The 27,554-nt window shown below is 50.7% G+C and overlaps 1 protein-coding gene across 1 annotated transcript in view; it reads left to right on the top strand.

Annotated features, from left to right (window-relative positions):
• Positions 1-12,125, top strand: part of NECTIN1 (nectin cell adhesion molecule 1) — a 79,790-nt gene extending 67,665 nt beyond the window's left edge. Inside the window, exon 6 of the mRNA XM_049856930.1 lies at positions 7,725-12,125. Coding sequence (XP_049712887.1) covers positions 7,725-8,272 — 548 coding nt within the window. The 3' untranslated portion in view covers positions 8,273-12,125. The remainder of the gene's footprint in view (positions 1-7,724) is intronic.
• Positions 12,126-27,554: the final 15,429 nt, after the last annotated feature.

The raw sequence follows: 27,554 nt of genomic DNA, 5'->3' as shown, positions 1-27,554 counted from the left end.
CCCCTCTGTCACTGACGCTCTCTAGGGAACTACCGATGGGAAATCAGGGAGGAGACCTAGAAACCCAAGAGCAACTTTCTCCTGTTCATCCGACTCCCAGCATGAGAGGATGGGCATAGGCCCTGCCAGGTTTATGGGGCTGTCATGCTGCCCAGAGGCAGGGCTGGGGCAGGAGAGCCAGGATCTCCCTTCCCCAAAGATCAGGAGGATACAGGACAGCGGTGAGTGCAGGGCAGCTCATCAGGGAGTCACACCAGATCCAGGAGGGAGAAAGGGAAGGGGGCAGTTCCCCAGCTCAGGTGACAGAGAACAGAAGGAGGAAGAGAAGCCAGCTGTGGGGAGGGCTGTCTCCTCGGCAGTGCCTGTGGTCAGGGCCAGGTGGTAGGATGTGCCGCGGTGCCTGCAGCCGACATCACGATAGTGGTGCGAGCAGGAGAGCAGATGGCCCAGGGGCCGCCGAGGGCCCACGCTGGGAAAGGGGTAAAAATCCCCTCCTGGGCTCCTTGAAGGCAGGGGTGGGATGGGGTGGTAATCAAAGACACACATACTCTGGGTGGTTAGAAGCGCCTTTTAATGGGGTGACTTTGTTGACAGCCTAGGTAGGGAGGAGCCAAAGAAGCCTAGCTCTCACTGACTCATTGATGGGCCCAGAGTTGTTAGCTGCCCTCCCAAGGGAGGGTCTCCCAGCCCCCTCAGGAGGACTCAGCCAGCTGAGTTCTCCTCAGGGCTGTTTGTTCTGTGCTTACAGGCAATTTCTGAGCAGCAGCCAAGCTCATAAGCCTTCATCCCACGTGGGCTAGTGCCCGCCACATTCTCTGGGGGGGGCCCACCCCATGGGGCACGGCCATGTCCTGAGCTCCAAGCCCCCTTCATCCGCAGGGAATGCATGAGCGAGAAGGATAAGTGGAAATTTAATTTTTCATTCTGGCCATCCATTCGGGTAATAGGTTTGCCCTGGGCATATTCGAGGAGGGAAATGAAGAGCAACTAGGGCAGAGGCAGAGATGGGGTGCAGCAGGCCCTCACATAAGAAACAAACAGCTGAGCGGGGCAGTGTGCAGAGCCAACCACTCCAGTGCACAGACGCACTTTGGCTCCGACTTCTCCAGGCCCCTGGGCTCGCTCCAAAGCACCATACAGATGGTACAGGTGGACACCAGGGCCGAGTTCTCAGCCTCCTGAGCCAGCACGAACACCGGGCAGGGTGGGGGCAGCAGGCTTTGCTCTGGCTGAGAGGATCCAGGCCAGCTTTAGAGGAGGAGGCACTTGAGTTCTTCCCACAAAGATGAGTGAGGGGGCAAAGATGGAAGGTTGGGGTTCCCAGGCAGGGAACCACGTGGAAGGAAGATGGCTAGAGCCGAGTGGGCAGCCATATAAGGAGCGTAGCATTTGTTCTGTGGGCAAAGGAGAGCCTCTAAAGGGTTTTTAGCAAAGAAGAGCAATCGTGAGGCTGTGTGGGTAAAAAGGGCCCAACCAGACACTGAGAGACCATCCCGGGCTGTCACAGCAAGTGATCCAGGCCCAGGCTGTGGGGACAAGAGGAGAGGGGAGACAAACCCCATGGAATTCAGGTTTATATTTCCAAGGTGCCCAGGGCTCTCCAAAAAAACCATTTCAACAGCCTTGATACTGAGAAGTAGTTTGGCCCAGGTCACAAAACAAACCAGTGGAGCTTCTTTCTTGTGCAGGGTGGGGGAAGTCACGAAAAGAGGGATACCCAGGGGTTGGCCTTGACCAGACTAAAGAGGCCAAATGAGGCAGCATCTATGTCTGAGACTGAGGGTGTCAAGAGAAGTGCATCCAGGCCTCCCTGGCTAGGACCCAGCCTCCCACCACCCGCAGGCCCCACAGAAGCAGGGCCGGGAGGCACTGGGACGTAGGGTGTCTGACCTGTTGCCCATTTCCCAGTGAAGCCTCAGGACCCGTCTGTTCTCACTGGAGGGAAGGTGACAGGGTCTGTTGTGGTGGGCCTTTCAAGGACAGCATCCCTCTGGAAGAGATATGTTAGCCTGAGAGTGTGCGTGCCTCTAAGCGTGTAAACAGGACCAAGTGTGCAAACAGGAGCCTGCAGCTGTGCTGTGGGTGAGTGTGCCCTTCTAACAGGCAAATGAGAGTGTGGTGAGTCCAAAAGCACAGCTACAGCTGTGCCTCAGGGAGGATTCTGTTCTCCCCCAGCCTGAGGAGGCCCTGCCCTCCCCCGATGGTCTGACGCCAAGCACAGCTGCTGCAGCTGCAGAACAGCCAAGGAGAGGGCTTCCAGGGTTTGACCTCATGCCTTCCCACTGTCTCCATCGCCTAGCCACACTGCACACTGGGAGGTGTAGTTCTCACAGCTCCCAGCCTGATCCTTGGATGCCTGAGCATTTCCTGCTTGAGGGAAGCGCCAGGGATTGGTTTTGGAAGCAAGCTCAAACGTTCTCTTGACCCCAAAGCTGCCGTTCCTAGGTTGAGACTTTACACCCTAACCCTTCAACTCCACCTCAGATCCTTGCAAAGCCCTGCACCAGCCCACCAACCTCCATCAGAGAGCCAAGATCCCAAGGAATACAGAGCCCCCTCTGCCCCATGGCCCTGACCAGCCTGGAATCCCAGAGGGGAGGCTGCAACCCTTCAGAGACAGGAGCCAGGCTGGGCTCCTGCCAGCAGTGCCAAGGACCCCACTACCCAGCTCTTCTCCCAGCTGCGGCTCTGAGGCTCCACTCCTGGCACAGAGACAGGAACTACTGGCTGAATGTGACAGCTAGTGGGGTGGAGGGGTAAGGGAGAATGCTCCATCCCACACCAACAGCCCCCTCTGTCTGTGAATAAATCAGGCCCCCATACCTACTTTCTTTCAAGCCTACACTTAGCATCCTTACTCCGAAGTCTACAAGGCCAGAAGGTCATCTTAGTCATTCTTCTGCCTCTCAACAGGCCTGCCTTTAAAGTACCCAAAACATACCAGGGTTCCCTTTGGTCCTGAAAGATCCCCAGGGAAGAGTGAACATCCTTAAGACTTTTTAAAAAGTTAAACAGCAGGGCCCGGAGTGAAAGAGACGCGGTCTAATCTGGCCTCAAGCCCCCGCTCTAGTCCTGCAATCACCAGCTCCAGGGAAATGGGGTTGTTCTTGGTTTCACCTATGTGTTCCATTTATTGAGTGTCTCCTGAATACTTGTTCTGCATAGAACAGGGCTCCCCTCTAAGACACAGCCTTGTCTTTATAGAATTTGTTCTTTTATCCAACAAATAGTTCTTGAATTCCTGCCATGTGCCAGGCAACCTAGGTGCTTGGAATACAACAAGGAACAAAACAAAGTTCCTGTCCTTTTGTAGCTTACATTTTAGCACAGGGGGGCAGACAAACAATAGATAAAGTATGTTTTAAAAATCATGCAGTAATTTTAAAGGTAATAAGTGCTATGGAGAAGAGAAGAGCAGGGTAAGGGGGGGTGTCACCAGCTGCCATTTTAAACAGGGTAGTCAGGGAAAGTCTCCATGACATTTGAGTCAAATCCTGAAGGAAGTGAGGGAGTGAGACAGGGGACACCTGGGGAACCATCTACAGGGGGAGGGGCAGCCAGTGCAAAGGCCCTGAGGTGGAAGTGTGCTTGGAGTGGAGGGAGCCAGGAGAAAAGCAGGAGATGAGGTCAGAGGTGGGGACAGGGGCAATAGGTCATGGAGTATATTTTAAGCTCTACAGATGTGGGCTTTTACTCTGAGTGAAACAGGGAGAGCCATTGGAGGGCTCTGAGCAGAGATGCGATGTGATGTGACTTATATTTTAACAGGATCTCTTTGTATTGAAAACAGGCTATAGAAGAAAAGAGGGGAACCAGGGAAGCCAGTTAGGCTGATTTGTAATAATTCAGATGATGGTAGCTTGGACCAGGGTGGTAGTAATGGAGATGGGTTCTAGATTCGTTTTGAACTAAAATGTACAGGGTAGTTTGGAACACAAGCCATATGGGTGAAACAGGTAATAAACTCTACCATGCTGTTATTGGTGGCATCCAAAATACTCATTCCAGTCATAGGACAGCATTAATTTTCATTTGGTCTCTGCTGCCACAAAAAGCACAAAAGTAAATATAGTGGGACTTCTATTGTACACAACTACAACACAGTGAATTGAGTCCATCCGAAATGGTCATGAGGCTGCCACTTCTAAACCCCTCTCATCATTCCTGTGGAAGGCAAGAACTTTCACCTGCCCCCATTTGAAAATGGGCAGAAGGGGCAAATCCAATCATGGTAGATCCTAGTTTGCATTTGTGTTTTTTTTTTTTATTCTTATCACAGGCTTTGCTGTAATACATCAGTATATGATTGATGGAATAGTATTGACAGTTGCTTAAACCATTAAGAGGTGCAGACCATTAGTATGAAAACAAAATCTAAAAAGATACGTGTGAGCTGGAGGCTGTGTGAAGAAGGGACTGAAGAATTGGCATAGGCAAGGGGCAAGAGGAAAGGCATTCTTGGCAAGGTGAAGAGCGTAAGCAAAGGCAATAAGGAATGAACTTCGATAGCAGGGAAAGCGAGCTGGCAGAGCTCAAGTTCAAGTTGTCTGATGGGAAGCTTTGAAAGCCATACTGGCCTGGTCCAACAGGCAGTGAGGAGTCATTGATGGTCAAAGGCAGTAGCAGTGTCTACATAGTGAAAATTAACCTGGTCACTGTAAATGGGATGACTAAGGGGGGGAGCAGGGTCAGAGGCCAAATGAAGGTGGGAGATTCAGGAATCTATTACAACTGTGAAACTAGGCATAAAGCAATGAGATATTGAATATGAAGAGTTAGCAAAACTTAGCAGATTTTGACCCAGAAGATGAAGAAGGAAGAGTTAAACGAGAGTCTGAGTTGGAAGACTGAGTTGGTGTCAGTCACTGGTGGAAACAGGGGAGCTGTGGTGTTGAACGGGAAGGTTTAGAGAGAAGATAGTGAAGCAGGTCAGAACAGATGGGTTTTGAGGTGGTGGTGAGAATTCCAAATGAGGATGAGCTAGAGAAGAGCTTTTCAGAGTACCCCTGAATATTTGTCATGTAAGGTGGTCCTGGAGACAGGACAGGGAGTGGGGCTCATGCTCAAAGCAGTTGGGAGACTGCATCTTGCATGTCCCTTTCACAGGTTCAGTGTGCATGAGCTGACTAAGGGCTCTGAGGCTGTGTTGAAACCAACAGTTCCCAAATGTACTTGACCCTAACATTTTTGTTGATCCTCTGAACCAATGGCTTGAGGTTCCATAGGCCACAATTTGGGAAATGCTCTCCATGAGGCCTTTAGACATAAAGTCCCAGATTTGGGTAAGAATCCAAACCTGAGATGCTTTGGAGACTCGGTGATAAAGGTAGCTCATGAAACTGAGACCAGATCTGTCACTAAGAAAGACAGCCTAGGGTAAAGGCTGAAAGCCTAGAGACAGGGCCCCTAATGAGGCAACTAGAGCACCAAGCAAGCCCAGCAATGTGTCCAGAGACAACACTGAGATGAAAGCCAACGACCAAGAAATCCTTGTCTTGGATGGCAGGGGAAACATTTCAGAAAAGAAAGGCTGGTTCCCTCCACCTGGCCACCTTTGTTGTTCTTTTGGCCTCTCCAAGTCCTTGCCATCCTTCAAGGCTTGGCTTCACTCACCTCTCCTCCCAGAAGCCTTTTCCAACTCCAGATCACAGTGTTCTTCCTCTTCACTGCTATGGCACTTCACTGCCCATTCCCTTGATGTTTGCACGATGATTTGTCTTTAAGAGTGGCATTTGGGTCCTCAGGCTATGATTGGCATAATATGCTCAGTACATGTTTGCTGATTGGATGGATGGATGAAGGCAGGTGTAAAGAGGAGAGATGATTCAGATTTGAAGCAAGAACTGAAGAGGGGGCAGGCAGGGTAAAAGTGCAGAAGAGGCTAGGTTCCTGCCAGCTGCCTCTGGAACAACCCTTGAGAAGGCGGCTCCCACCCCATGGGGAGCAGGTGTGCAGCCCTATTACAGACGGTAAACAGATGGGGACCTGATGAGCCAGGAGAGACTTGAGGTTCCAAGGAGCCGATTCAGGACTCAGTGACCTGCACTGAGGACACATGGATGACAACTGGGGAGCCGAGTCTTCAGTGGTTGTGTTTCTCTCTTGCCAACTCCTGCATGTGGAGAGGCCAGGCACAGAGTATCTGGGTGGTCCCAACTCAGCCTTGTGACCTTGGACAAATTGGGCCCCAGGGTTTTAGAGGCATTAGCACTTCCAGCCTGAACTCCAGGGAGGCCTTTCCTCTTCTCTTCTAGAATCTCTACCCAGCCCCTGCCTGCTGCAGATGAGGCACACACACAGACACACACAGAGACAGACAGACAGACAGACACACACACACACACACACACACACACACACGCTGGCTCCACCGCTGGGAGGAGGGATGGGCTCCTAGGAGGAGCTGGATTCTGGTGGAGTGAGTGATGCTGAGACAGGAATGAGCTGGCGGGAACAGGCTCCTAGGGGCCGGAACATATGCCCCAACTAACCCTTTTACCTTGGCCTAAAGAGAGGAGGGGGGAGAAGCCCAGATCAGCCTTCTGGGCTTGCCCTGACAACCCGCTGACCTGGCCTCCAAGGCCAGCCATGGTCTCCGGTGCCACCCTGTGGTGGTGCTGGGAACCGCCTCCCCTAGCTTTGCCTCAGGACCCCTTTGGCCTCTGGCATGGTTTCACCCACCTTCTCAGGCCAGAACAGTACTCTGGCCAGACCCACTAGCAAAGAAAATTGCCCACCCAGCTTTCTCTGCCTTCCCACCTGCTTCCTTTCACTTCTTTTTCACCTTTCCTGCCTTCTTGGCTCCACTCTGTCGTCAGTGTACACATATTTGTACACATACATTCATCACACAATGACCAGGCTGTGAGCCCCTACCTTGCCCTCCTACGTGTACTTGTGTATGCTGTCTTTGCTGGGTGCACATAAGCCTTCACTCCCCCTTTCTGCCCTGCCTGCTCTGCCTGCACCCCCCGATGCTGGGTGTTTTCTGCAGGCAGCATCCCTGGCCCCACTTTGCCTTGCAGGGCCAGACCACACACAGCCCTCATTTCTTGGCATCTGATTGGCGCTTATGGCACACCTGCTTGCTGGGCCAGTACCTGGGAACCCATTCTTCTCCCTGTGCCGAGGGGGCAGACAAAATCAGGTGTAGAGCACCCAGCCTCCAGGTTTGAACTGACTCTAGGAAGCCAGAAACTAAAGCCAATTTGGGGGGCACAGCGGTGAATACATGCAAGACAGCCAGCTCTGCCTCATTGGACGTGTGGCCTTGGGCGAGTTACTTAACCTCTCTAAACCTCAAGTCCTCATTAAATGAAGTTGGTGGCATGCCTACCTCCAAGGATGCTGGGACGATTCATAAGCTGCAGTGTTATGCAGGGCATGGCGCCGGGCAGCACTGGCATATGTCCCTCCTGGACCCCTGGTGGGCTGAGCCTAGCTGGCACGCATCCAGGGAGAAAGTCGGGGTGGAAAACTATCTTCGCCTCTCTCTTCTCGCCTGTCTCTCGCTCCAACTACCAATGCCGCAGTCCGGTGGGGTTCCTGGAGGGGTGGGGTACCCAGGGCTTCTGGTATGGAGCTGCTCAGACCTGGGGTGCCTGCTCATAGCCTGTCTTCACACCACCTGCCCGGTTCCTGGCCTTTCCCTCCCCTGCCTTCCTGCCGCCTACCCCAGAAGCAGACACTGACTCTGTCCCCCTCCACCTCTTTTCCTCATCCAGAATTCCCCTACACCCCGTCTCCTCCCGAACACGGGCGGCGCACCGGGCCTGTGCCCACAGCCATCATCGGGGGCGTGGCGGGGAGCGTCCTGCTGGTGCTGATTGTGGTCGGCGGGATCGTGGTCGCCCTGCGCAGGCGCCGCCACACCTTCAAAGGCGACTACAGCACCAAGAAGCACGTGTACGGCAACGGCTACAGCAAGGCGGGCATCCCCCAGCACCACCCACCCATGGCCCAGAACCTGCAGTACCCGGATGACTCGGATGACGAGAAGAAGGTCGGCCCGCTGGGGGGCAGCAGCTACGAGGAGGAAGAGGAGGAGGAGGGCGGGGGTGGGGGCGAGCGCAAGGTGGGCGGCCCCCACCCGAAATACGACGAGGATGCCAAACGGCCCTACTACACAGTGGATGAGGCAGAAGCCCGTCAGGACGGCTATGGGGACCGGACTCTGGGCTACCAGTATGACCCTGAGCAGCTGGACTTGGCTGAGAACATGGTTTCTCAGAATGACGGGTCTTTCATTTCCAAGAAGGAGTGGTACGTGTAGCCCCCTCCCCAGAGCCTCTTGTCTGCACCCACTTCTCCCCAGCCTCCACCCGCACGCCCCCTGCCCGCCCCCCACAGCCCACTCCTCGAGAGTTCAACAGACTCACCAAGCTGTCCAGAGCCAGCCCCAAACTCCTGGGGAGCAAGGGGAGGCCAGGGCAGACAGGACTTGGCTTTGTTTTTTATTTCCTCCCCCTCCAGGCCCTTCCCCATGGTGTTGTGTTCGCCTGTGGCTTTGGTGTTGCTGTACCTCTCCTTTACTGTCGCCACCCGCCTGCCCTCTGTGCAGGGAGCCCCGTTCTCCTCTTGTGTTCCTGGGCGTCCCTCCAGGGTTTGGGGAGCCAGCCCTCCCCGCCCCCCAACACTGGAATTTGTTTGTGTTCTCTTCATTGGGGGTGGAAGGCGAAAGGGGCTCCAGGAGGGAAACCCCCGCCCTGCCCCCAGATGCTGCTCCTCCTTCCCCAGGGAGAGGGAACTGTGCCCCCACCACATGCTGTCACAGACAAGGTTGGACCCCTTGTCTAGACAGCTATTGTTCCCCAGAGGTGGGGGTGGGGGTGTGGCTTCTCCAAAGCACCCAGGGGAGTCTCCTTTGCTAAGTGAATCAAGTTGAGGCCTCCACTCGGGTCTTTGGGCGGTGTGTTTGCTGGTGAGCTTGGGTTTACATTTTTTTCCTCATTGGCCTACAGAAAGTTCAGTTGAGCCAGCTCTGTTGTGTCCCTCATTTTTCACTGCCCCCCCAACCTGCCCCCATACATAGTGGGACTGCAGAGTGTGTTCTCCCTGCACTTCCTATCTGCCTTCACCACACACACACATACAGACATGCACACCCCACTTGTGGCTGCCCTGCCCTCCCCTGAGGTCACATGCCTTACCCAGGCTGACACTGGCCAAGGCTCAGCCTCTCTCACCACCTCTTCCCCCTTCCCAGCTGAGAATGGGGGCAGCTGGTAGAAGCTTCTAGGGCAGCTGAGATTAGGCCCCCTGGTGCCTCTGCTGTAGGATCTCAGATCTGGTCCAAAACTGCCTCTCACAGCACAAAAGTTTCTAGAATTTCTCCCTTGTTTATCAAGTGCTAAAACTCTTGATTCTCCTGGGGAAGAGGGGAGTAAGGACTGGGACCGCAAAAGGCAAGGACCTCCAGGAGACGGAGAGGAAGAGGTGTCACAGAGAGGGGAGCCACAGGGGAGAACCTCTCTGGCAGCCTTCAGAGGCAGTCTGATAGGCTCCGATGATAACAGACTAACGCCTCTCACACACAGGCCAATGTAGAAGATGTCATGGGCTTACCAGAAGGTGCAAGGGCAGGGGAAGCCAGGGATCCTGAGTCAGAACCTTCTACTCACCCACAGTCCATTCTCTGCACGGATGCCCCTGGTCCCCATTCTGGGATAAAGGGGAGGACCTTGGAGAAGCTCTCCCTTTTAATGCAGACTCCCTTCCTTGGATGGGATATTGGGTACCCTGTCAGTCACCCATGACTCGGGCCTCCCATCTGTACAATGGAGGAAGGCTGCCTCCTAGCCCTTTCTGTACCCTCAGCTCAAAGTGCCTCCATTCCTCCATCTGCCCACCAGGTCCCCCCAGCACTCTAGACAGGCATATTAGTGGGGAAGACCCCTGGGATGGGAGAGGCAGGCTCCAAGGACCCTCTCATGCCTGTTACTAGGATTCCAGTTAACTCAGCCCAGAGCATCAAGAGCTCTGTGGGATGGCAAGTGTTGGGGGAGAGGAAGGCAGAACACTTTGTGCCCCACGGGCACTGCCTTGCCCTACCATAGGCTTCCCAAGGGAGCTGCCCAGCCTCCCACCCTACTCCTCCCTCCCTGGTGCTGCTATTTGAACCCCAGCCAGCTCTATCTCTGCCCTAGCAACTCTGGTCCCACCTGCTGGGCCACCCTTGCCCAGCTCCCATTGCCCTAGCCCCAACCAGGCCGCCCAGTAGCCAAGTAGCAGAAGTCAGAAGCCATGCCAGCCCCGGGGTGGCTCTCCCCTCTTGGCATTGGGGGTACTGGTTGGGTTAGAGTTGGGGGAGAAAATTCTGGAGTCTTTCTAGCCACAGGGCAGAGGGAAGTGGAGGAGCTGGATCCAGAGAACCCCCTGGGCTGCTTCTCCCAACAGTATTAGTGCCCCCTTCCTAGGGCAAAGGACCTTTTCCATGTTACATCACTGCTGCATACCACCTCATGTCACTTCTTCTGGTCCTTGTGCTTGGTCCCTTGCCTCCAGGCAGGAGGCAGTCTCAGGGGCCTGCCTGATAGAGGCCCTCCATATCCCCTTGAAACCAAGAGACTGAAAGGACTTCTCCTTCTGTGTCTCCCCTTCCTTATCCTGCACTGCCATCCCTACTCCTAATTATATGACGGACTTAGGAGGCCCCCGGGCCCAGCCAAAGCACTGAGTCCCCCTTAAGCACCTCCTCACCCACCCCTCAAGCAAAGCACAAATTGCGGGGCTCACATAGAATAGGCTGTGCTGGTAGCTCCTGCCTCCCGAGGAGCCTAGCAGCAGCATCCGCACCCCAGACAGCTGCTACCCTGGGCTGCAGGTGGGCACAGGGTAGGGTTGGCACTTGGGCCTAGAGAGATGGGGTTTTTTGTGCCCCAAGTTCATAGGAGGATGGACACTGCTGCTGGGCCCACAGATACAGCCAGAGGCCTACCGAGCAGCGAAGGGGAAGCCTGGCCTGGCAGAGAGATGAGGACACATGGCTTCTCCTCCGTGCCCACAGCACGAGCTGAGCTTCTGCCTCTGCTGGAAATGAGGTGAACTTGGTACTAGTTGTGCCAAGGCCTCCTCAGTTGTTATCCTGCCTCTTGTTGCCCTCCCTGTCCCTGCCCCTGCCCCTGCCCCTGCCCCCCTCGGCCCATACCCCTGTTTCCTGACAAATTTTGATACTGTTGTAAAGTGTAACGGGACCATCCGAGTCCCCTTTTTCCAGAAGGATCTGGAAGCGGCAGCATGAGTCCATACTCACACACCAGCAGAGGCAGCCCCTCACATGCACCTCTGCACACAGTGGGCACACACTGAGACAGACCCGGGCACAGTCACCCTGTACAAGCCCGGCACATGCAGACGGAGCGCGGCCTGCGCAGACACACACGTACATAGGGACAGGCTTGATCCTGCTGAAAGCCCTTGAGGAGAACCCTTGATGCCCCAGTGCTCAGGCTGCTTCCCTGGGCCATGCACCCCCTCTGCCAGCCACCCCCCATGTACCCAAGTCACTTGTACAATAATTCCTCTGCCATCCTCAGAGCAGAGGAATCGGGAATTGTGTTAGGCATAGGCGAGGACCACGTGAATGTGGGCAGCTCGCCTGAGCTAACGGTGCAGGAGAGGGGCCCAAGACCTCCAGGGGTCCAGGCAAGAGATTGTCAAAGCCTGACTGCCAACAGTAACCCCCTCCCAGACCCCCCACACCTAAGGGAGACCTGCTGTGGCCGCGTGCAGGCACACAACCACCCCGTGCCAGGGATGCGTGCCAGGAATGCAAGGGAAGCAGGCCTCTGCTGTGCCCACACTGAGGGCCCCTGGGCCTTGCTGCCACTGCCCTGATCGAAAGGCCAGAGGAGGCCCTCCCGCACAGGTGCTGCTGCCTTTCTGACGCTGCTGTGAGGAAGGGGATCCCTTTTTGTATAAATGGAAACAAAATCAAGGAGAAGCTGCCAGTCCTCACCTCTGAGTGTGACCCTTTGCTTCAGTTTCTTCGTCATGGTTTTGTCTTTGGTCCTGGGGCCTGCCCAGCAGATTCTCCTGGTTCTGACCCAAGGGGTGTTTGCATCGCCCCCTTTTACTTGTATAAAAAAGATTCTGGGTTAAAGATGTACTGAGGAAAAAATGTACTTTTTTATAAATAAAGTGTTTAAAACAAACCTGCGTGTCATGCCTGTCATTCCCCAGCTGTGGCGCTTCTCCATGGCACTGAGGACTGGGACAGGTAAAGCTGGCTACGATGGGCAGAGCCCTCACAGCAGGACCATGAAGGGAAGGGTCCCTGCGCCTCTGTGTCAGGTCCCATGGCTCTGACAGTGACAAAGAACCCCATGCCACCATCTTGCAGGAGCCCCGAGGGAGAACGGGGCGCCCCACCTGAGACCACTCACAGCTCAGAGGCTGCCCCTGAGCCCCTTCTACACCAATAGGGAGACATGGATGGAGATATCTTTGTTGGTGTCTGCAGGCAGTCAGGGAGGGCTTCAAGGAAGAGAGGGCTGAGTTGGGAAAAGGCAGAGAAGAGGAAAAGGCTGTGGAACAAGAGTGGGGGCAGGGCACTGTGCCTGGCTGGGAAGGTGTCCCTACTCTCCTGGAGCTCAGAGCTGAGGTCCTTCTCAGTCTCCTCCCTGACTCCCCTTGTCACCCCACACCCTGCTGTCTGCCACCCCCCCTCCAAGTCCCCTCCTGTGGTGTTTGGAGAAGAAAACCAGCAGTGTCACACTTGTCGTGTTAGACAGATCCCTGGGGACAGAAGAGTGGGAGCTTTATCCTTTCATCTTATTTTTCTAGTATGCTTCGGCCCCCGCCCCTGGCAAGCTCTCTCTGAGATCCTCCCCCCATCTCTCTCCAGGGGGCTGGCTGGAGGGAGGGTCTCACTGTCCCTCGGTTATGCCCCCCTCCCCACATCAGCACCATCTGCTTCTCATCTCCTGGGCTGGAATGCAGGACAAATTGATCCCGGGGGTGGGAGTGGCAGGGGGTTCAGTGGCTGCCCCTTCCCAGTCGCCCCCGCTAGCATCTCTTTTCACTGAAATCCATACCACAGACCCCTGGGGAAGGGGGTAGGGAGGCTGGAAGCCAAGGGGGCTGCTTAGCAGAAAGCTCTCCTGCCCTTCTGGGGCAAGGTGCCTTTTTTTTCAGGCCTAGGATTGGGACAGGATGGAGGGGCGGGAGCAGGGAGAAGGCCACAGCTGTTAGCAGCTGGCTTGGGCCTGCCACTGACAGGACAAACCAACCCACAGGCTAGACCGGGGCTGTGTTTAGAGGTTGGTATTCGAATTAGATGCAAATTGCTCGTTTAAGCGGTCACTTCCTCAGTTTTCCAGGCTGTCCGTTTAAGTTAATTTTTAATTCATGCAGGCAATAAACGCTTAAGTACGTTATTAATATATTGGAAGAGTGCAGTGGACAGAGCGTCCTAATTGGCATTTAACTAGAGCGTTCTAGCAAATTAGCCACGACTTTCTCTGGTGGAGGGAGGAGGGCAGGCCAATTAGTCCCAGCCAAAGCCTCTCTGGGCGGAGCTTTGGGCTGGAGAAGGCAGTCCCAAGCCCTCACCCAGGCCCACGTGCCGGGATGCCTCACCTCCCCTTGCTGACATCCTGGCTGTCTCCCCTTGTGCTACCCTCTTCTGGGTGCACATGACTAAGGAGGTAAACTTGATGAATTGAGGGATTCATTTACTCATGCAATCATTCATTTATTCATTCATTTAGATTCTATTTTTAGCCACCCTGGGCCAGGCACTGTGCTCAGAGCTGGTAATACTGTGATAGTCCCACACACTGTCCCTGCCTTCGAGGACCACAGAGCCCCTAGGAGCCCCAGATTCCAAAACAGCCAATACCATGCTGGCCACAGGCCGTAGCAGAGGTGTGGGTAAAGGGCTGCAGTAGCACAGCTTGGGAGTGACTAATTTTGTTTAGGAGGGCCTTCAGGACTTGGCAGATGAAGCAGTACGTCAGCTGGGCCTTGAAGGATGTGTATAGGAGCTCACCAGACAGGGGTCAGTTAAGAGTATTCCCAAAACTAAAAAAACCAAACCCAGGGCTGTCGAGTCGATTCCGACTCATAGCGACCCTGTAGGACAGAGTAGAACTGCCCCATACAGTTTCCGAGGAGCGCCTGGCAGATTCAAACTGCTGACTCTTTGGTGAGCACCTGTAGCACTTAACCACTATGCCACCAGGCTTTCCCCCAAGTACCCAGCAATTCCACTCCTAGGTATATACCCACAAGACTTGAAAGCAGGGATTCAAACAGATACTTGTATATCAATGCTCATTGCAGCATTATTCACAGCAGCCAAAAGGTGGAAACAACCCATATATATCCATGAATAAACAAAATATGGTATATACATGGAATGGAGTATTATTCAGCCATAAATAGAAGTGAAATGCTGATACATGCTACAACATGGATGAACCTTGAAAACATTATCCAGAGTGAAAAAAGTCCAAGACAAAAGGACAAATATTGTATGATCCCACTTACATGAAATACCTGGGATAGGTAAGTGCGTAGAGAGCAAAGTTTATTCATGGTTGCCAGATTCTGGGGAGGGGAGGAAATGGGAGTTAGTGCTGAAGGGGCACTGAGTTTCTGTTTGGGGTGATGTAAAACTTTGGGAAATGGATAGTGGTGGTAGTTGCACAATATGGTGAAAATAATGTTGCTAAACCGCACACTTAAAAATGGTTAAAATGGCAAACTTTTTGTTGTTTTTTACCACAATAAAATAATTACATTTTTTTAAAAAAGTATTAAAGTATTCCAGGCAAATTTGATAATAGAACATTTTAAGGTAGGTTGTCTAAAAGGACCCATAGAGACCACCCTAGGCCGGCACTCTCATTTTGGGCAGGGAGAGGAGAAGCCTAGAGGGAAAAGTAAGGTTTTGCCAACCAGACCGTTAGAAAACTTGCCCTTGATGTGCTCAAGGGTAGGGCCATGACCTGAGAACAGGGGGAGGGGGAAGGGATGGAGGGGGAAGGGATGGAGGGGAAGGAGTGGGGCCTGCCTAAGGCCTGGGGTGATACTAAACCTGATAGTGGTTCAGTTCACCCACAGAGCAGCAAGAATCCCCATTGGGGTTTTAACTGGGTTTGCAGGAGCCCACTTGTTGGGTGGAGCCATCAGAGTCATGTGGGGCTCATTGAGGAAGACTTCCTGGAAAACGTGGAGGGGAATGGGAAAAGTTGGAGGAGGAAAGGCCTCTGAAACCCTGAGGAGAACACCATTGAGACCCGGCTCCTTGAATTCCCTCTACACCTGGCCCCATGCCAGACACTTCTGGGGTGCAATCTTTGGACTCTGCCTTGCTTCTGGCTTCTGTGGCGCCCCACAGACCCTATTTCCTCCCTTGGTTTACATGTATGATGGCAGAGCCAGCCAGCTCCTCCTGCATGGGGGCTGCTGTCCCATTCTTTATCCCCACCACCAACTCCTCTGGAGCTAAAGCCCTACCATCATTCTCTTATCTTCAGGCAAAATTTCCCTCCTCTACGTTTTACCCCAAAACCCTGGCGGTGTAGTGGTTAAGAGCTATGACTGGTAACCAGAAGGTCAGCAGTTCGAACCCACCAGCTGCTCTTTGGAAACCCTATGGGGCAGTTCTACTCTGTCCTTTAGGGTCTTTATGAGTCAGGATCGACTCAAGGGCAATGGGTTTGGGTTTTGGGTGTTTTTACATTTCACCCATTGGTCTAGGCATTTCCCTAGACATGGCTAGACAAACTCTCTTCCCAAAACAGTTGTTCAGCTATTTGGAGATCATTACACATACTCACCAAATCTTGTTTTCATACACTTAACCCTAGCTAAGGAATCCTGGTGGCATAGTGGTTAAGCACTCAGCTGCTGACTGACAGGCCGGCGGTTCCAACGAACCAGCCACTCTACTGGAGAGAGATGTGGCAGTCTGCTTCCATGAAGATTACAGCTTTGGAAACCCTATGGGACAGTTCTACTCTGTCCTATAGGGTTGCTATGAAACAGAGTCAGCTAGATGAAAACAGGTTTGTTTTTTTTTTTTTTGGAACCCTGTGCTAGAGTTGGAGCTCTGGTGGCACAGTGGTTAGGAGATCGGCTCTTAACCAAAAGGTCAGCCTTTCTAATCCACCAGCGTCTCCCTGGAAACCCTATGGGGCAGTTCTACTCTGTCCTGTATGATCACTATGACTCGGAATAGACTTGATGGCAATGGGTTTTTGGTATGCTAGAGTTGGAGCCCTGGTGGTGCAGTGGTTAAGAACTCAGCTATTAACCAAAAGGTTGGCAGTTCGAATCCACCAGCCACTCTTTGGAAACCCTGTGGGGCAATTTTACTCTGTCCTACAGGGTCGATATGAGTCAGAATAGACTCGACGAAAACACGTTCTTTGGTTTTATGCTAGAGTTATCATTAGTATCACACACAAGTAAAATTTTGCTGAAGATAATTCAAAAATGGTTGCAGGAGCACATCAACAGGAAATGCCAGAAATTCAAGTGATGAATAGGCAGAATAAGGGATATCGTTGCTGATGTCAGATGTTGGTTGAAAGCAGAGAATACTAAAAAGATGTTTACCTGTGTTTTATTGACTAGACAAAGGCATTCAACTGTGTGGATCATAACAAATTATGGATAACATTGCCAAGAATGGGAATTCCGAAACACTTAATTGTTCTCATGCAGAACCTGTACACAGACCAAGAGGCAGTCATTCGGACAGAACAAGTGGATGCTGTGTGGTTTAAAATCAGGAAAGGTGTGCCTCAGGGTCATATCCTTTCATTATACCTATTCAATCAGTATGCTGAGCAAATAATTGAAATAGCTGGAGTATATGATAAAGAACGGGCAGCAGGATTGGAGGAAGACTCATTAACAACCTGCATTATGCAGATGACACAACCTTGCTTGCTGAAAGTGAAGAGGACTTGAAGCACTTACCAATGAAGACCAAAGACTACAGCCTTCAGTATGAATTACACCTTAACATAAAGACAACAGAAATCCTCACAGCCTGACCAATAAGCAGCGTCGTGATAAAGAGAAAATACTGAAGTTGTCAAGGATTTCATTTTACTTGGATCCATAATCAATGCCCATGGAACCACCAGTCAAGAAATCAAATGATGTATGCGTTGGGCTAAATGTCAACATCCTAGGCATTAGTGAGCCGAAATGGACTGGTATTGGCCATTTTGAATCGGACAATCAAATGGTCTCCTATTCTGGGAATGATAATTCAAAGAGGAATGGTGTTGCATTCATCATCAAAAAGAACGTTTCAAGATCTACCCTGAAGTACAACGCTGTCAGTGATAGGATAATATCAATATGCCTACAGGGAAGACCAGTTAATACGACTATTATTCAAATTAACGCACCAACCACTAGGGCCAAAGATGAAGAAATAGAAGATTTTTATCAGCTGCTGCAGTCTCAAATTGATCGAACATGCAATCAAGATACATTGATAATTACTGGTGATTGGAATGTGAAAGCTGGAAACAAAGAAGAAGGATCAGTAGTTGGAAAATATGGCCTTGGAGATAGAAATAATGCCGGAGATCAAATGATAGAATTTTGCAAGAGCAACGACTTCTTCATTGCAAATATTTCTTTCACCTACATAAACGGCAACTATACACATGGACCTCACCAGATGGAACACACAGAAATCAGACTGACTACATCTGTGGAAAGAGACAATGGAAAACCTCGATATCATCAGTCAGAACAAGGCCAGGGGCCCACTGTGGAACAGACCATCAATTGCTCATATGCAAGTTCAAGCTGAAACTGGAGAAAATCAGAGCAAGTCCACGAAAGCCAAAATATGACCTTGAGTATATCCCACCTGAATTTAGAGGCCATCTGAAGAATAGATTTGAAGCATTGAACACTAGTGACCGAAGACCAGAGGAGTTGTGGAATGACATCAAGGACATCATAGATGAAGAAAGCAAGAGGTCATTGAAAAGACAGGAAAGAAAGAAAAGACCAAGATGGATGTCAGAGGAGACTCTGAAAGTTGCTCTCGAACATCGAGCTGCTAAAGCAAAAGGAAGAATGCATGAAGTAAAAGAACTGAACAGAAGATTTCAAAGGGCGTCTCGAGAAGACAAAGTATTATAATGACATGCGTGAAGAGCTGGAAATGGAAAACCAAAAGGGAAGAACACACTCGGCGTTTCTCAAGCTGAAAGAACTGAAGAAAAATTTCAAGCCTTGTGTTGCAATAGTGAAGGATTCTATGGGGAAAATATTAAACAATGCAGGAACCATCAAAAGAAGATGGAAGGAATACACAGAGTCGTTATACCAAAAAGAATTAGTCGATGTTCAACCATTTCAAGAGGTAGCATGTGATCAGGAACCGATGGTACTGGAGGAAGAAGTCCAAGCTGCTCTGAAGGCTTTAGTGAAACACAAGGCTCCAGGAATTGATGGAATATCAACTGAGATGTTTCAACAAACAGATGCAGCGCTGGAGGTGCTCACTCATCTATGCCGAGAAATATGGAAGGCAGCTTCCTGGCCAACTGACTGGAAAAGATCTATATTTATGCCTATTCCCAAGAAAGGTGATTCAACAGAATGTGGAAATTATAGAACAATATCATTAATATCACAAGCAAGCAAAATTTTGTGGAAGATCATTCAAAAATGGCTGCAGCAGTGTATCGACAGGGAACTGCCAGCAATTCAGGCCGGTTTCAGAAGAGGACGTGGAACCAGGGATATCATTGCTGATGTCAGATGGATCCTGGCTGAAAGCAGAGAATACCAGAAGGATGTTTACCTGTGTTGTATTGACTATGCAAAGGCATTTGACTGTGTGGATCATAATAAATTATGGATAACGTTGCGAAGAATGGGAATTCCAGAACACTTAATTGTGCTCATGAGGAACCTTTACATAGATCGAGAGGCAGTTGTTTGGACAGAACAAGGGGATACTGATTGGCTTGAAGTCAGGAAAGGTGTGCGTCAGGGTTGTATTCTTTCACCATACCTATTCAATCTGTATGCTGAGCAAATAATCTGAGAAGCTGGACTATATGAAGAAGAACGGGGCATCAGGATTGGAGGAAGACTCATTAACAACCTGCATTATGCAGATGACACAACCTTGCTTGCTGAAAGTGAAGAGGACTTGAAGCACTTACTAATGAAGATCAAAGACCACAGCCTTCAGTATGGATTGCACCTCAACATAAAGAAAACAAAAATCCTCACAACTGGACCAATGAGCAACATCATGATAAATGGAGAAAAGATTGAAGTTGTCAAGGATTTCATTTTACTTGGATCCGCAGTCAACAGCCATGGAAACAGCAGTCAAGAAATCAAAAAGCACATTGCATTGGGTAAATCTGCTGCAAAGGACCTCTTGAAAGTGTTGAAGAGCAAAGATGTCACCTTGAAGACTAAGGTGCGCCTGACCCAAGCTATGGTATTTTCAATCGCATCATATGCATGTGAAAGCTGGACAATGAATAAGGAAGACCGAAGAAGAATTGATGACTTTGAATTGTGGTGTTGGCAAAGAATATTGAATGCACCATGGACTGCCAAAAGAACGAACAAATCCGTCTTAGGAGAAGTATAGCCAGAATGCTCCTTAGAGGCAAGGCTGGTGAGACTGCATCTTATATACTTTGGACATGTTGTCAGGAGGGATCAGTCCCTGGAGAAGGACGTTATGCTTGACAGAGTACAGAGTCAGCAGAAAGGAAGACCTTCAAGGAGGTGGATTGACACAGTGGCTGCAACAATGAGCTCAAGCATAACAACAATTGTAAGGATGGCTCAGGACCAGGCAGTGTTTCGTTCTGTTGTGCATAGGGTTGCTATGAGTCGAAGCTGACTCAACGGCACCTAACAACAACATGCATTGGGCAAATCTGCTGCAAAAGAACCTCTTTAAAGTGTTAAAAAGCAAAGATATCACTTTGAGGACTAAGGTGCATATGACCCATGATTGAAAAGCCATGATATTTTCAATCACCTCATATGCATGCAAAAGCTGGGCAATGAATAAGAAAGACCAAAGAAGAACTGATGCCTTGAATTATGGTGTTGGTGAAGAATATTGAATCTACCATGGACTGCCAGAAGAACGAACAAATCTGTTTTGGAAGAAGTACAGCCAGGATGCTCCTTAGAAGTGAGGATGGCAAGACTTCGTCCTATGTACTTCGGATGTATTATCAGGAGGGACCAGTCCCTGGAGAAGGACAGCATGCTTGATAAGTAGAGGGTCAGCAAAGAAGAGGAAGACCCTTGATGAGCTGGACTGACACAGTGGCTGCAACAATGGGCTCAAACATAGGAATGATTGTGAGGATGGTGCCAGACCGGGCAGTGTTTTGTTCGGTTGTACATAGGGTGGCTATGAGTTGGAACCAACTCGACAGCACCTAACAACAACAACAACCTGCTAAAGTTAACATGCCACTTAGCAATATAGCTGTTAGGAGCTTGTGCTTTGGAGTCAGGCAAACCTGGGTTCAAGTTTTGGTTTAGTTGACCAGCAGCTGTGGGAAAATATTATCACAATGCCCACCACAGCACAGACACTCCAGCGGACAATCCCCCCAGCTGTTTCTGAAAGAAGCATATTACCAGCTTCCTCCCACTGTGAGAACCGGGGATGAAATACTGTTCCTGGAACTGATCTGACCAGCAGGAAATGTGAGGAGGCTATCTTCTTGTCCTCCCTGAGCCTGGCCCTACATCCTCTTACACCATGGACACAGCCAACCTAGCTGATCTCATAGTGGTGGCATGGAATGGAGAGGGATCAATCCTGGTGGTTAAATTTGTGGACGAAGAGAGGGGTGGATGGATGGATGGATGGATGGGTGGGAGGGTGGGTGGGTGGGTGGCAGGATGGATGATGGATGGATTGGGCAAGTAAACCTCTGGGTTTTTTCACATGTGCTACCTCTAAGTAAGCCTCCCTCACTCTGTACCTGAAAAGCAGCTGTTTTCCCCCCTAAATGCGGTGCTTTTCATTTATCTCTGCTGTTTCATCTTAATGATCAGGGGGTCAGCATTTCAGCCTCTTGCAGTCCTTTTAGATGCTGATTCTATCACCAGTTCAGTTCACAGCAGACATTTATTGAATGCCTGGTGAGAGGAGAGAGGCAGAGTTTTGAAGTCAGATTGACCTTGATTCAATCCCTAGTTCCACCACTTGCCAGCTGTGTAGGCTTTAGGTGAGTTGCTTGCCTTCTCTGGGCTTTATTTCTTAATCTATGTGAACAGACTGCTGGGGCGAATAAAGATAGTTCGAATATAGAGACAGCTATTTGTAAAGCAGATAATAGTGGCGCCTACCACAGAGGGCTGTTGTGAGGATTAAAGGAGAATCGGCTCTTTGTAGTACTTAGCACAATGCCTGGAACAGAGTGGTGCTCAGTCAAGTTGAGCTAGGATAGTATTATCTCTTACTATTCTCACCACTGTGCATCTACTCTAAGGAGCAAACTGCCCCACAGAAACTGAGACTGCCATGGAAAGGGTATCAGGAATTAGGACACTTACCAAGCTCTTGGTGGTACCCCTGTGCTGTGCCTTCCTGGCTGTGTGGTGACCACCATCCCCCAGTTTCTTCCTCCTTGGTTTGCATCTCCTCACACTGCAACCCCTCAGCTGGGGGTAGGGGCACATGCATGGAGGACCTGGAATGTGTCCGTTCAAGGTACTAGGACTGGGGCCAGCTGCAGGAACATGAGGCCATGGGCAAAGGCTTTCAGCATGTCCTCCAAAGTTTCATCCACAGAGATGCCCCAAGAGTCACCTTAGGTAGGGAGCCAAAGGCAGGGGCTCAGCTTTTGTCTGTTTTACTTTCCAGAATTCTGGGTAAGGTTTTGGTATTTTGTTAGATTTTAGTTTTTTAACGGTTCGATTGAGGAATACCATATAAACAGTAAAAAATAAATAAAAACCAAACCATCTGCCATGAAGTCAACTCCAGCTCACGGCGGCCCTACGTGCATCAGAACAGAACTGAGTTCCATAGGGTTTTCAATGGCTGGTTTTTCAGAACAGACAGTCAAGCCTTTCTTTCAAGGTGCCTCTGGGTGGACTTGAACCTCCAACCTTTCAGTTAGCAGCTAAGCATGTGAACCTTTGGCACCACCCGGGGAATTCTATACAAACAGCAAAGTGCGCAAATCCTAAAAATGGAGCTCTATATGTATACACTCCTATCACCACCCCCCAGATCAAGACACAGAAGGTACACTCATACTCTTCCAGCTAGCACCCCCTTTTGGAACTTCACATAAATAGAACCATATAAAGTATACTCTTTGGAGTCTGACTTCTTTCACTTAGTATTGGGTGTGTGAGATTCATCCACAGGGATTCTTTTTTCATTGCTGTGTAATATTCCATTGTGTAGACATGCCTCAATGGAGTTCTCAGGGTTATGTGGGTGGTTTCCAGTTTGGAGCAATTATGAACAAAGCTGCCACAAGTCTTCTTGTGTGTGACTTTGGAGCACATAAGCACTCATTTCTGTTGAGTATATACCTAGGAGTGGAATTAGGGTTAGGAGATACAGCCAGACAGTTTTCTGAAGTGGTTGTGCCAATTTATGTTCCCACCAGCAGGGCATGAGTGTTCTAATCGCACCACTTCCTTGCCCACACTTGGTATCATCTGTCATTTTAGTTATAGCTACTCTGACAGGGGTGTAGTGGTATCTCGTGATTTTGATTTGCATTTCCCTGATGACTAATGATGATGAGCAATTTTCATATGAGTATCAGAGATTTTTGGTTTTTATAAGGGTCCTACACTTTAAAAGGACATGGCCATGCAAGTGGTTAAGGTGTTTGGCTGCTAACTGAAAGGTTGGAGGTTCGAGGCCACCCAGAGGAGCCTCAGAAGAAAAGCTTGGCAATCTATTTCCCAAAAAATCAGCCATTGAAAACCTTACGGAGCACAGTTCCACTCTTACACATATGGGGACACCGTGAGCCAGAGTCAATTCCATGGCGACTGGTAATCGGTACACTTTAAAAAAAGTTTGAAAAATCATAGTCATACATTCCCTGGAGCTCTGGAGACAGGAAACACTGGCATGCAGTCCATCCAGCCAAGCTGTGGTCCCACAGGTCTAGGAGGCACCGGGGAGGAGGGCAGGATGGGTAGAGCCAGAGGAGGAGGGGCGGTGTGCGCCCTCAGGGACCCCAGATGAGCAGGAAGGAGGGAAGCATTAGCAATTAGCAAACAGGAATCCCGACTCCCAACACGGAACACTGCCCTGTGGCTGGGTGAGGTGTTGAGGTGTCATGGGTGACCACACCAGGAGCGGTGAGCTGGGACGCCTTCCTCTGCTTCCAGGATTGATCCCTAGCAGAGCACAGCAGTTTCACAAGAAGGGCAGGGAGCAGAGAGCTACACCCAAATCCAGCCTTCACTGATGACTGCACTGTTTTGGAGGGGGCAGGCAGGTGGTCTAGGCTGGACGGCAGGAGGAGAGGCAGGCCAATGTACTGGAAAGGGCCCTGGACTGGGATCCGGGTGGCGGGGGGTCTGGTCTGTGCCTCCAGCTTGGCCACTTTGCACTAGGTGATATTTTAGTATGCCCTTTGCCCCTCTGACTCCATGACTGAAGGCCTGGGGCATAGCCCCTCCCTACACAGGGAACAAAGGGCCTGGGAGATGGGAGGGGGAGCTGGTTGGTCTCTCCTGAGCTGCTCCGGAAACAGAGTGGCCAGACACTGAGCAGGATGTGGTGGTGGGTCCATGAAGCCTCCTCGGCCAGTCCTGACAGTGATGGATCACCAACTTCACTCCATCTCCTTTATCTACCACAATTGATCCTGAGACCTGGTGCCTGGGTGATAGTGCCTGGCAGCTTCCAGTGGAGTCTAGTTAGCAGCAGCAGCAGTGGGCGTGTGGGGAAGGTGGACAGCAGCCCTCTGTCAGCCATTCTCACCACCCCACCTCTACACTGGGGAGAGCACCCTGCTTGGCCCTCCCCTGCAGAGAAGGAAGGACCCACCCTGCTAACAAAACAAACAGCTGACAGAAGGGTCTCCCCAGGGAAGGCATGGTAGATGTGGGCTCCACGTGTCTCCTCTCCCAGCCCACTAAAGGAGTGCCAATGGGGAGGCTGGAGCCCCAAGAAAGAGTGTGCCTGATACATGTCTCCAGAGCATCCTCCAGAAAAGGATCTGTTCACCCTAGAGAGATTTAGGGTTTTAATCAGTGAAAGTGTAGGACCTTCACATGTGGCCCTTTCAGGGACATCCTCAGGTCCCTATGGAACTGGAGCCCCCATGGTTGATACAGACTCTGGGATAAAGATGATGCCCAGGTCCTCTCTGATTGGTAACGTTTGCCCCACCAACAACCACTGCTTCCTCTGGGGTGTTTTCTGCCATCACTTCCCAGAGATCAGGTTCTCCCTTCCAAAACTGGGCCCATGGGGGCTCCCGCCCATCCTCTCTTCTCCTGTGCCCACAGCTCAACACATGCAGGTGCCAAGCAAGAGCTCTAACTGCCTGTTTCGGAATTACAGATGGTTAGAACCAGATGGAGCCTCAGAGATCATTTTTCCCAGCCCTCAAATGGGGAAATCGAGTCCCAGGGGACTAACAACAGTAAGAACTCTTTACATTTATATAATGTTTGGAAGTGACAAAGTGACTCAAGATATCTTAGTAATAGTTAAGGCATATAATATCACTCACTAAGTGCCATGCACTGTTCTAAGTACTTCACAAAATTAAACCCTCACCTCAACCCTAGAAGGTAGAAACCATCACTACCATTGTCTCCCAGGACCCAGGGAAATGAACAGAGTTGCCTAAGGTCGCAGAGTTAGCCAGGGGGAGCTGGGCTTCGAACGCAGGCGATCTGGCTTCAGGGACCATGCCTCCTGCCTCCAATCACTCTGACCACTGCCCCCTACTGTTTGTTGTTGTTAGCTGTCATCAGGTCCTTCCCAATTAATGGCGACTCCATGTTCAACGGAAGGAAATGCTGCCCAATTCTGTGCCATCTCCATGATCATTTTCAAATCTGACTGTTGCGATCCATAGAGTTTTCATTGGCTGATTTTTCTAGTCTGTCTTTAGTCTGGAAGCTCCTCTGAAACCTGTTCACCACATAGCAAACCTCCACTGACAGACGGGTGGTGGCTGCTTATGAGCGCATTGGCCGATCCTGTCTCCCGAAAGAAAGGCAAGAATTCTGACACTGAAACACCAACGTTCCCTCCTCCCACTGTAGAGAGAATCTAAAGGGCAGAGTCGTGTGCTGACAGCAGGGCCATACGGCAGGAGATCCAGGGGAAGAGGGCTGCAGCACCCTAACCCCTGGGGGATCCTGGGTCACAGATGAGCTTCAGTACACCCACAACGCAGCAAGCGCCCCAGGCGGATACAAACTGAGCTTGTGGGAACCACATTTGTTATCAAGTAAAGTCATCAGAGGGAGGCGAGGCTCATGGGAACGATTTCCTGGAAAAGATGGTATCGGAGATGACTTTGTAAAATGAAAGGGACCTGGAAAATGTGTAGAATACACAGACCTGGGGATGTGTTAGAGGCAAGAATCAACTAGACTAGACCAGGACCCTTGGGCTGCAGGACAGGGACCTCAGCATCCTAGGATCTTCCAACCACCTGGGGGCTGAGCAAGGCAGGTCTTCCTAACCCTATTTAGTGATAATCACCCTGAGGCTCAGCGATGCCTCACCCAAAGTCACACAGGTGACTCATAACTTGGATCCAGCTTATGACTCCAAGCCCAGTGCTGTTTGCACTGAATTCCCGTTAAAAAGAAACAAAACACCACCATGGCTTGAATTTTTACGTTGGCTTACAGATTACTAAATGCATTGAACAATGTGTGGTCCCATTTGAGATAAAAAAAATCAAAACCAAACCAGCTGCTGTGGAGTCGATTCCGACTCATGGAGACCCCATTGTGTCCGAGTAAAACTGTGCTCCATAGGATTTTCAATGGCTAGTTTTTTGGAAGTAAGTTGCCAGGCCTTTCTTCTGAGGTGCCTCTGCATGGGTTCCAACCACCAACCTTTTGGTTAGTGGTAGACCACTTAACCGTTTGTACCACCCAGGGACTCCCCATTTGAGATACCCATTGCCATCAAGTCTATTCTGACTGACTCATAGTAACCCTATAGGACAGAGCAGAACTGCCCCATAGAGTTTCCAAGGAGCGCCTGGTGGGATTTGAACTGCTGACCTTTGGGTTAGCAGCCAAACTCTTAACCACTGTGCTGCCAGGTTTTCCCCAGTTGAGATAGCGTTCTGGAATCTCGAAGCAAACATTGCAGGCACCAGTTTTAGCGTTATACAGGCCTAGGCTCAGTCACCAACTCTGTCTCTTATTAGCCTGGTGACTTAGGGCAAGTTTAACTTCCCTGAACCTCCACTTACATCTTGTGAAATGGAGGCAATAACGCCTACTTCTGCGGATGCAGTGGGAGGCAAGAGAGACGCAAAGCACATGCCCGCGCACAGTAAATATCACCTCCACACACACCCCGTTCCCGCCTAGTCCCACGCCCAGTTCTAGTCCAGATCAGACCTCTTCCAGCTTTTCTCCCAAGAAGAGCCACAGGCCAGCTGTCCCCATTTTTTTCTCAAATTGTTTGCCCTCAACTTGAGAGGGGAAAACAAATTAATCAAACCTTCTCTCCGAGGCTTCCCATGGTGCTGCCCATGGAACTTGCCAGAATTAAACCACCCCATTCCTCAACACCTCCCCAGACGTGTTCAGGTCCTGAAGTTCCTTTGTGCTTTCTCACAGTTGCCCAAAAAGCCCCAGGTTTCTTCATGCCAGCCAACCTTGAGTTTTCAGCTCCCTCCAGAGTAATAGGCCTCAACCCTCCGCCCTCCCCCCACCCCAACACACACATTATCTTAGACCCAGAGCTCCGGCTTAGTGTGTTAATTGTTTGCTCCACCCAGGGACTCTGGGACCCTAGAACCTGGCTCCTAGGGTGACACTGACCAGAAGTCAGTCATGTTTGGTTTCTGCAAGAACGGAGTCTCAGGCTCCTTGCTCTGCCCAACTCTCCTGCTGGGTGCTGGACAGTGGCTCAAGGGGGCAGCAACAGGGGAGAAGGGGAGAATCCGACTGGTGCTGGAAGAATCTGGATTCATGTGGAAGTGTGGGCCCCACCACCACTCAGGCAAATGAGGGAGAACGTCCCTCTCCTACCGACACTGGGACTTCTAATAACTCTAAGGACTGCCACTGCTGCTGTTGCTACCATTTAAGGGGCCGCTCTGTGCCAGGCACCTCACATGCGTTGTCTCAATTATTTCTACCGTTTCTCCATCTCACAGCCGAGAAAACTGAGGATTGGAACAGTTAAATCTCATTGCTAAAAAGTGGAGAATCCAGGCCATTGTTCTTCCCACCACATTACACACCTTCTCGTATTTGGTGCTTCTTTCCCTCCTTCAAAGCAGTGCTTCTTGAGGAGATGGGGAGGAAAGAGCTAGAAGGAGCTGGAGAGGGACGAGGGCACCCAGTAGGATTGGTGGGAGTGCCCACCAGGAGAGAGT

The sequence above is a fragment of the Elephas maximus genome, chromosome 17, assembly GCF_024166365.1.
Source record: "Elephas maximus indicus isolate mEleMax1 chromosome 17, mEleMax1 primary haplotype, whole genome shotgun sequence".
In the NCBI taxonomy this organism is placed as follows: Eukaryota; Metazoa; Chordata; class Mammalia; order Proboscidea; family Elephantidae; genus Elephas; species Elephas maximus.
Note: the sequence above shows the minus strand (reverse complement) of the source record. Positions and strands in the feature narration are given on the sequence as shown.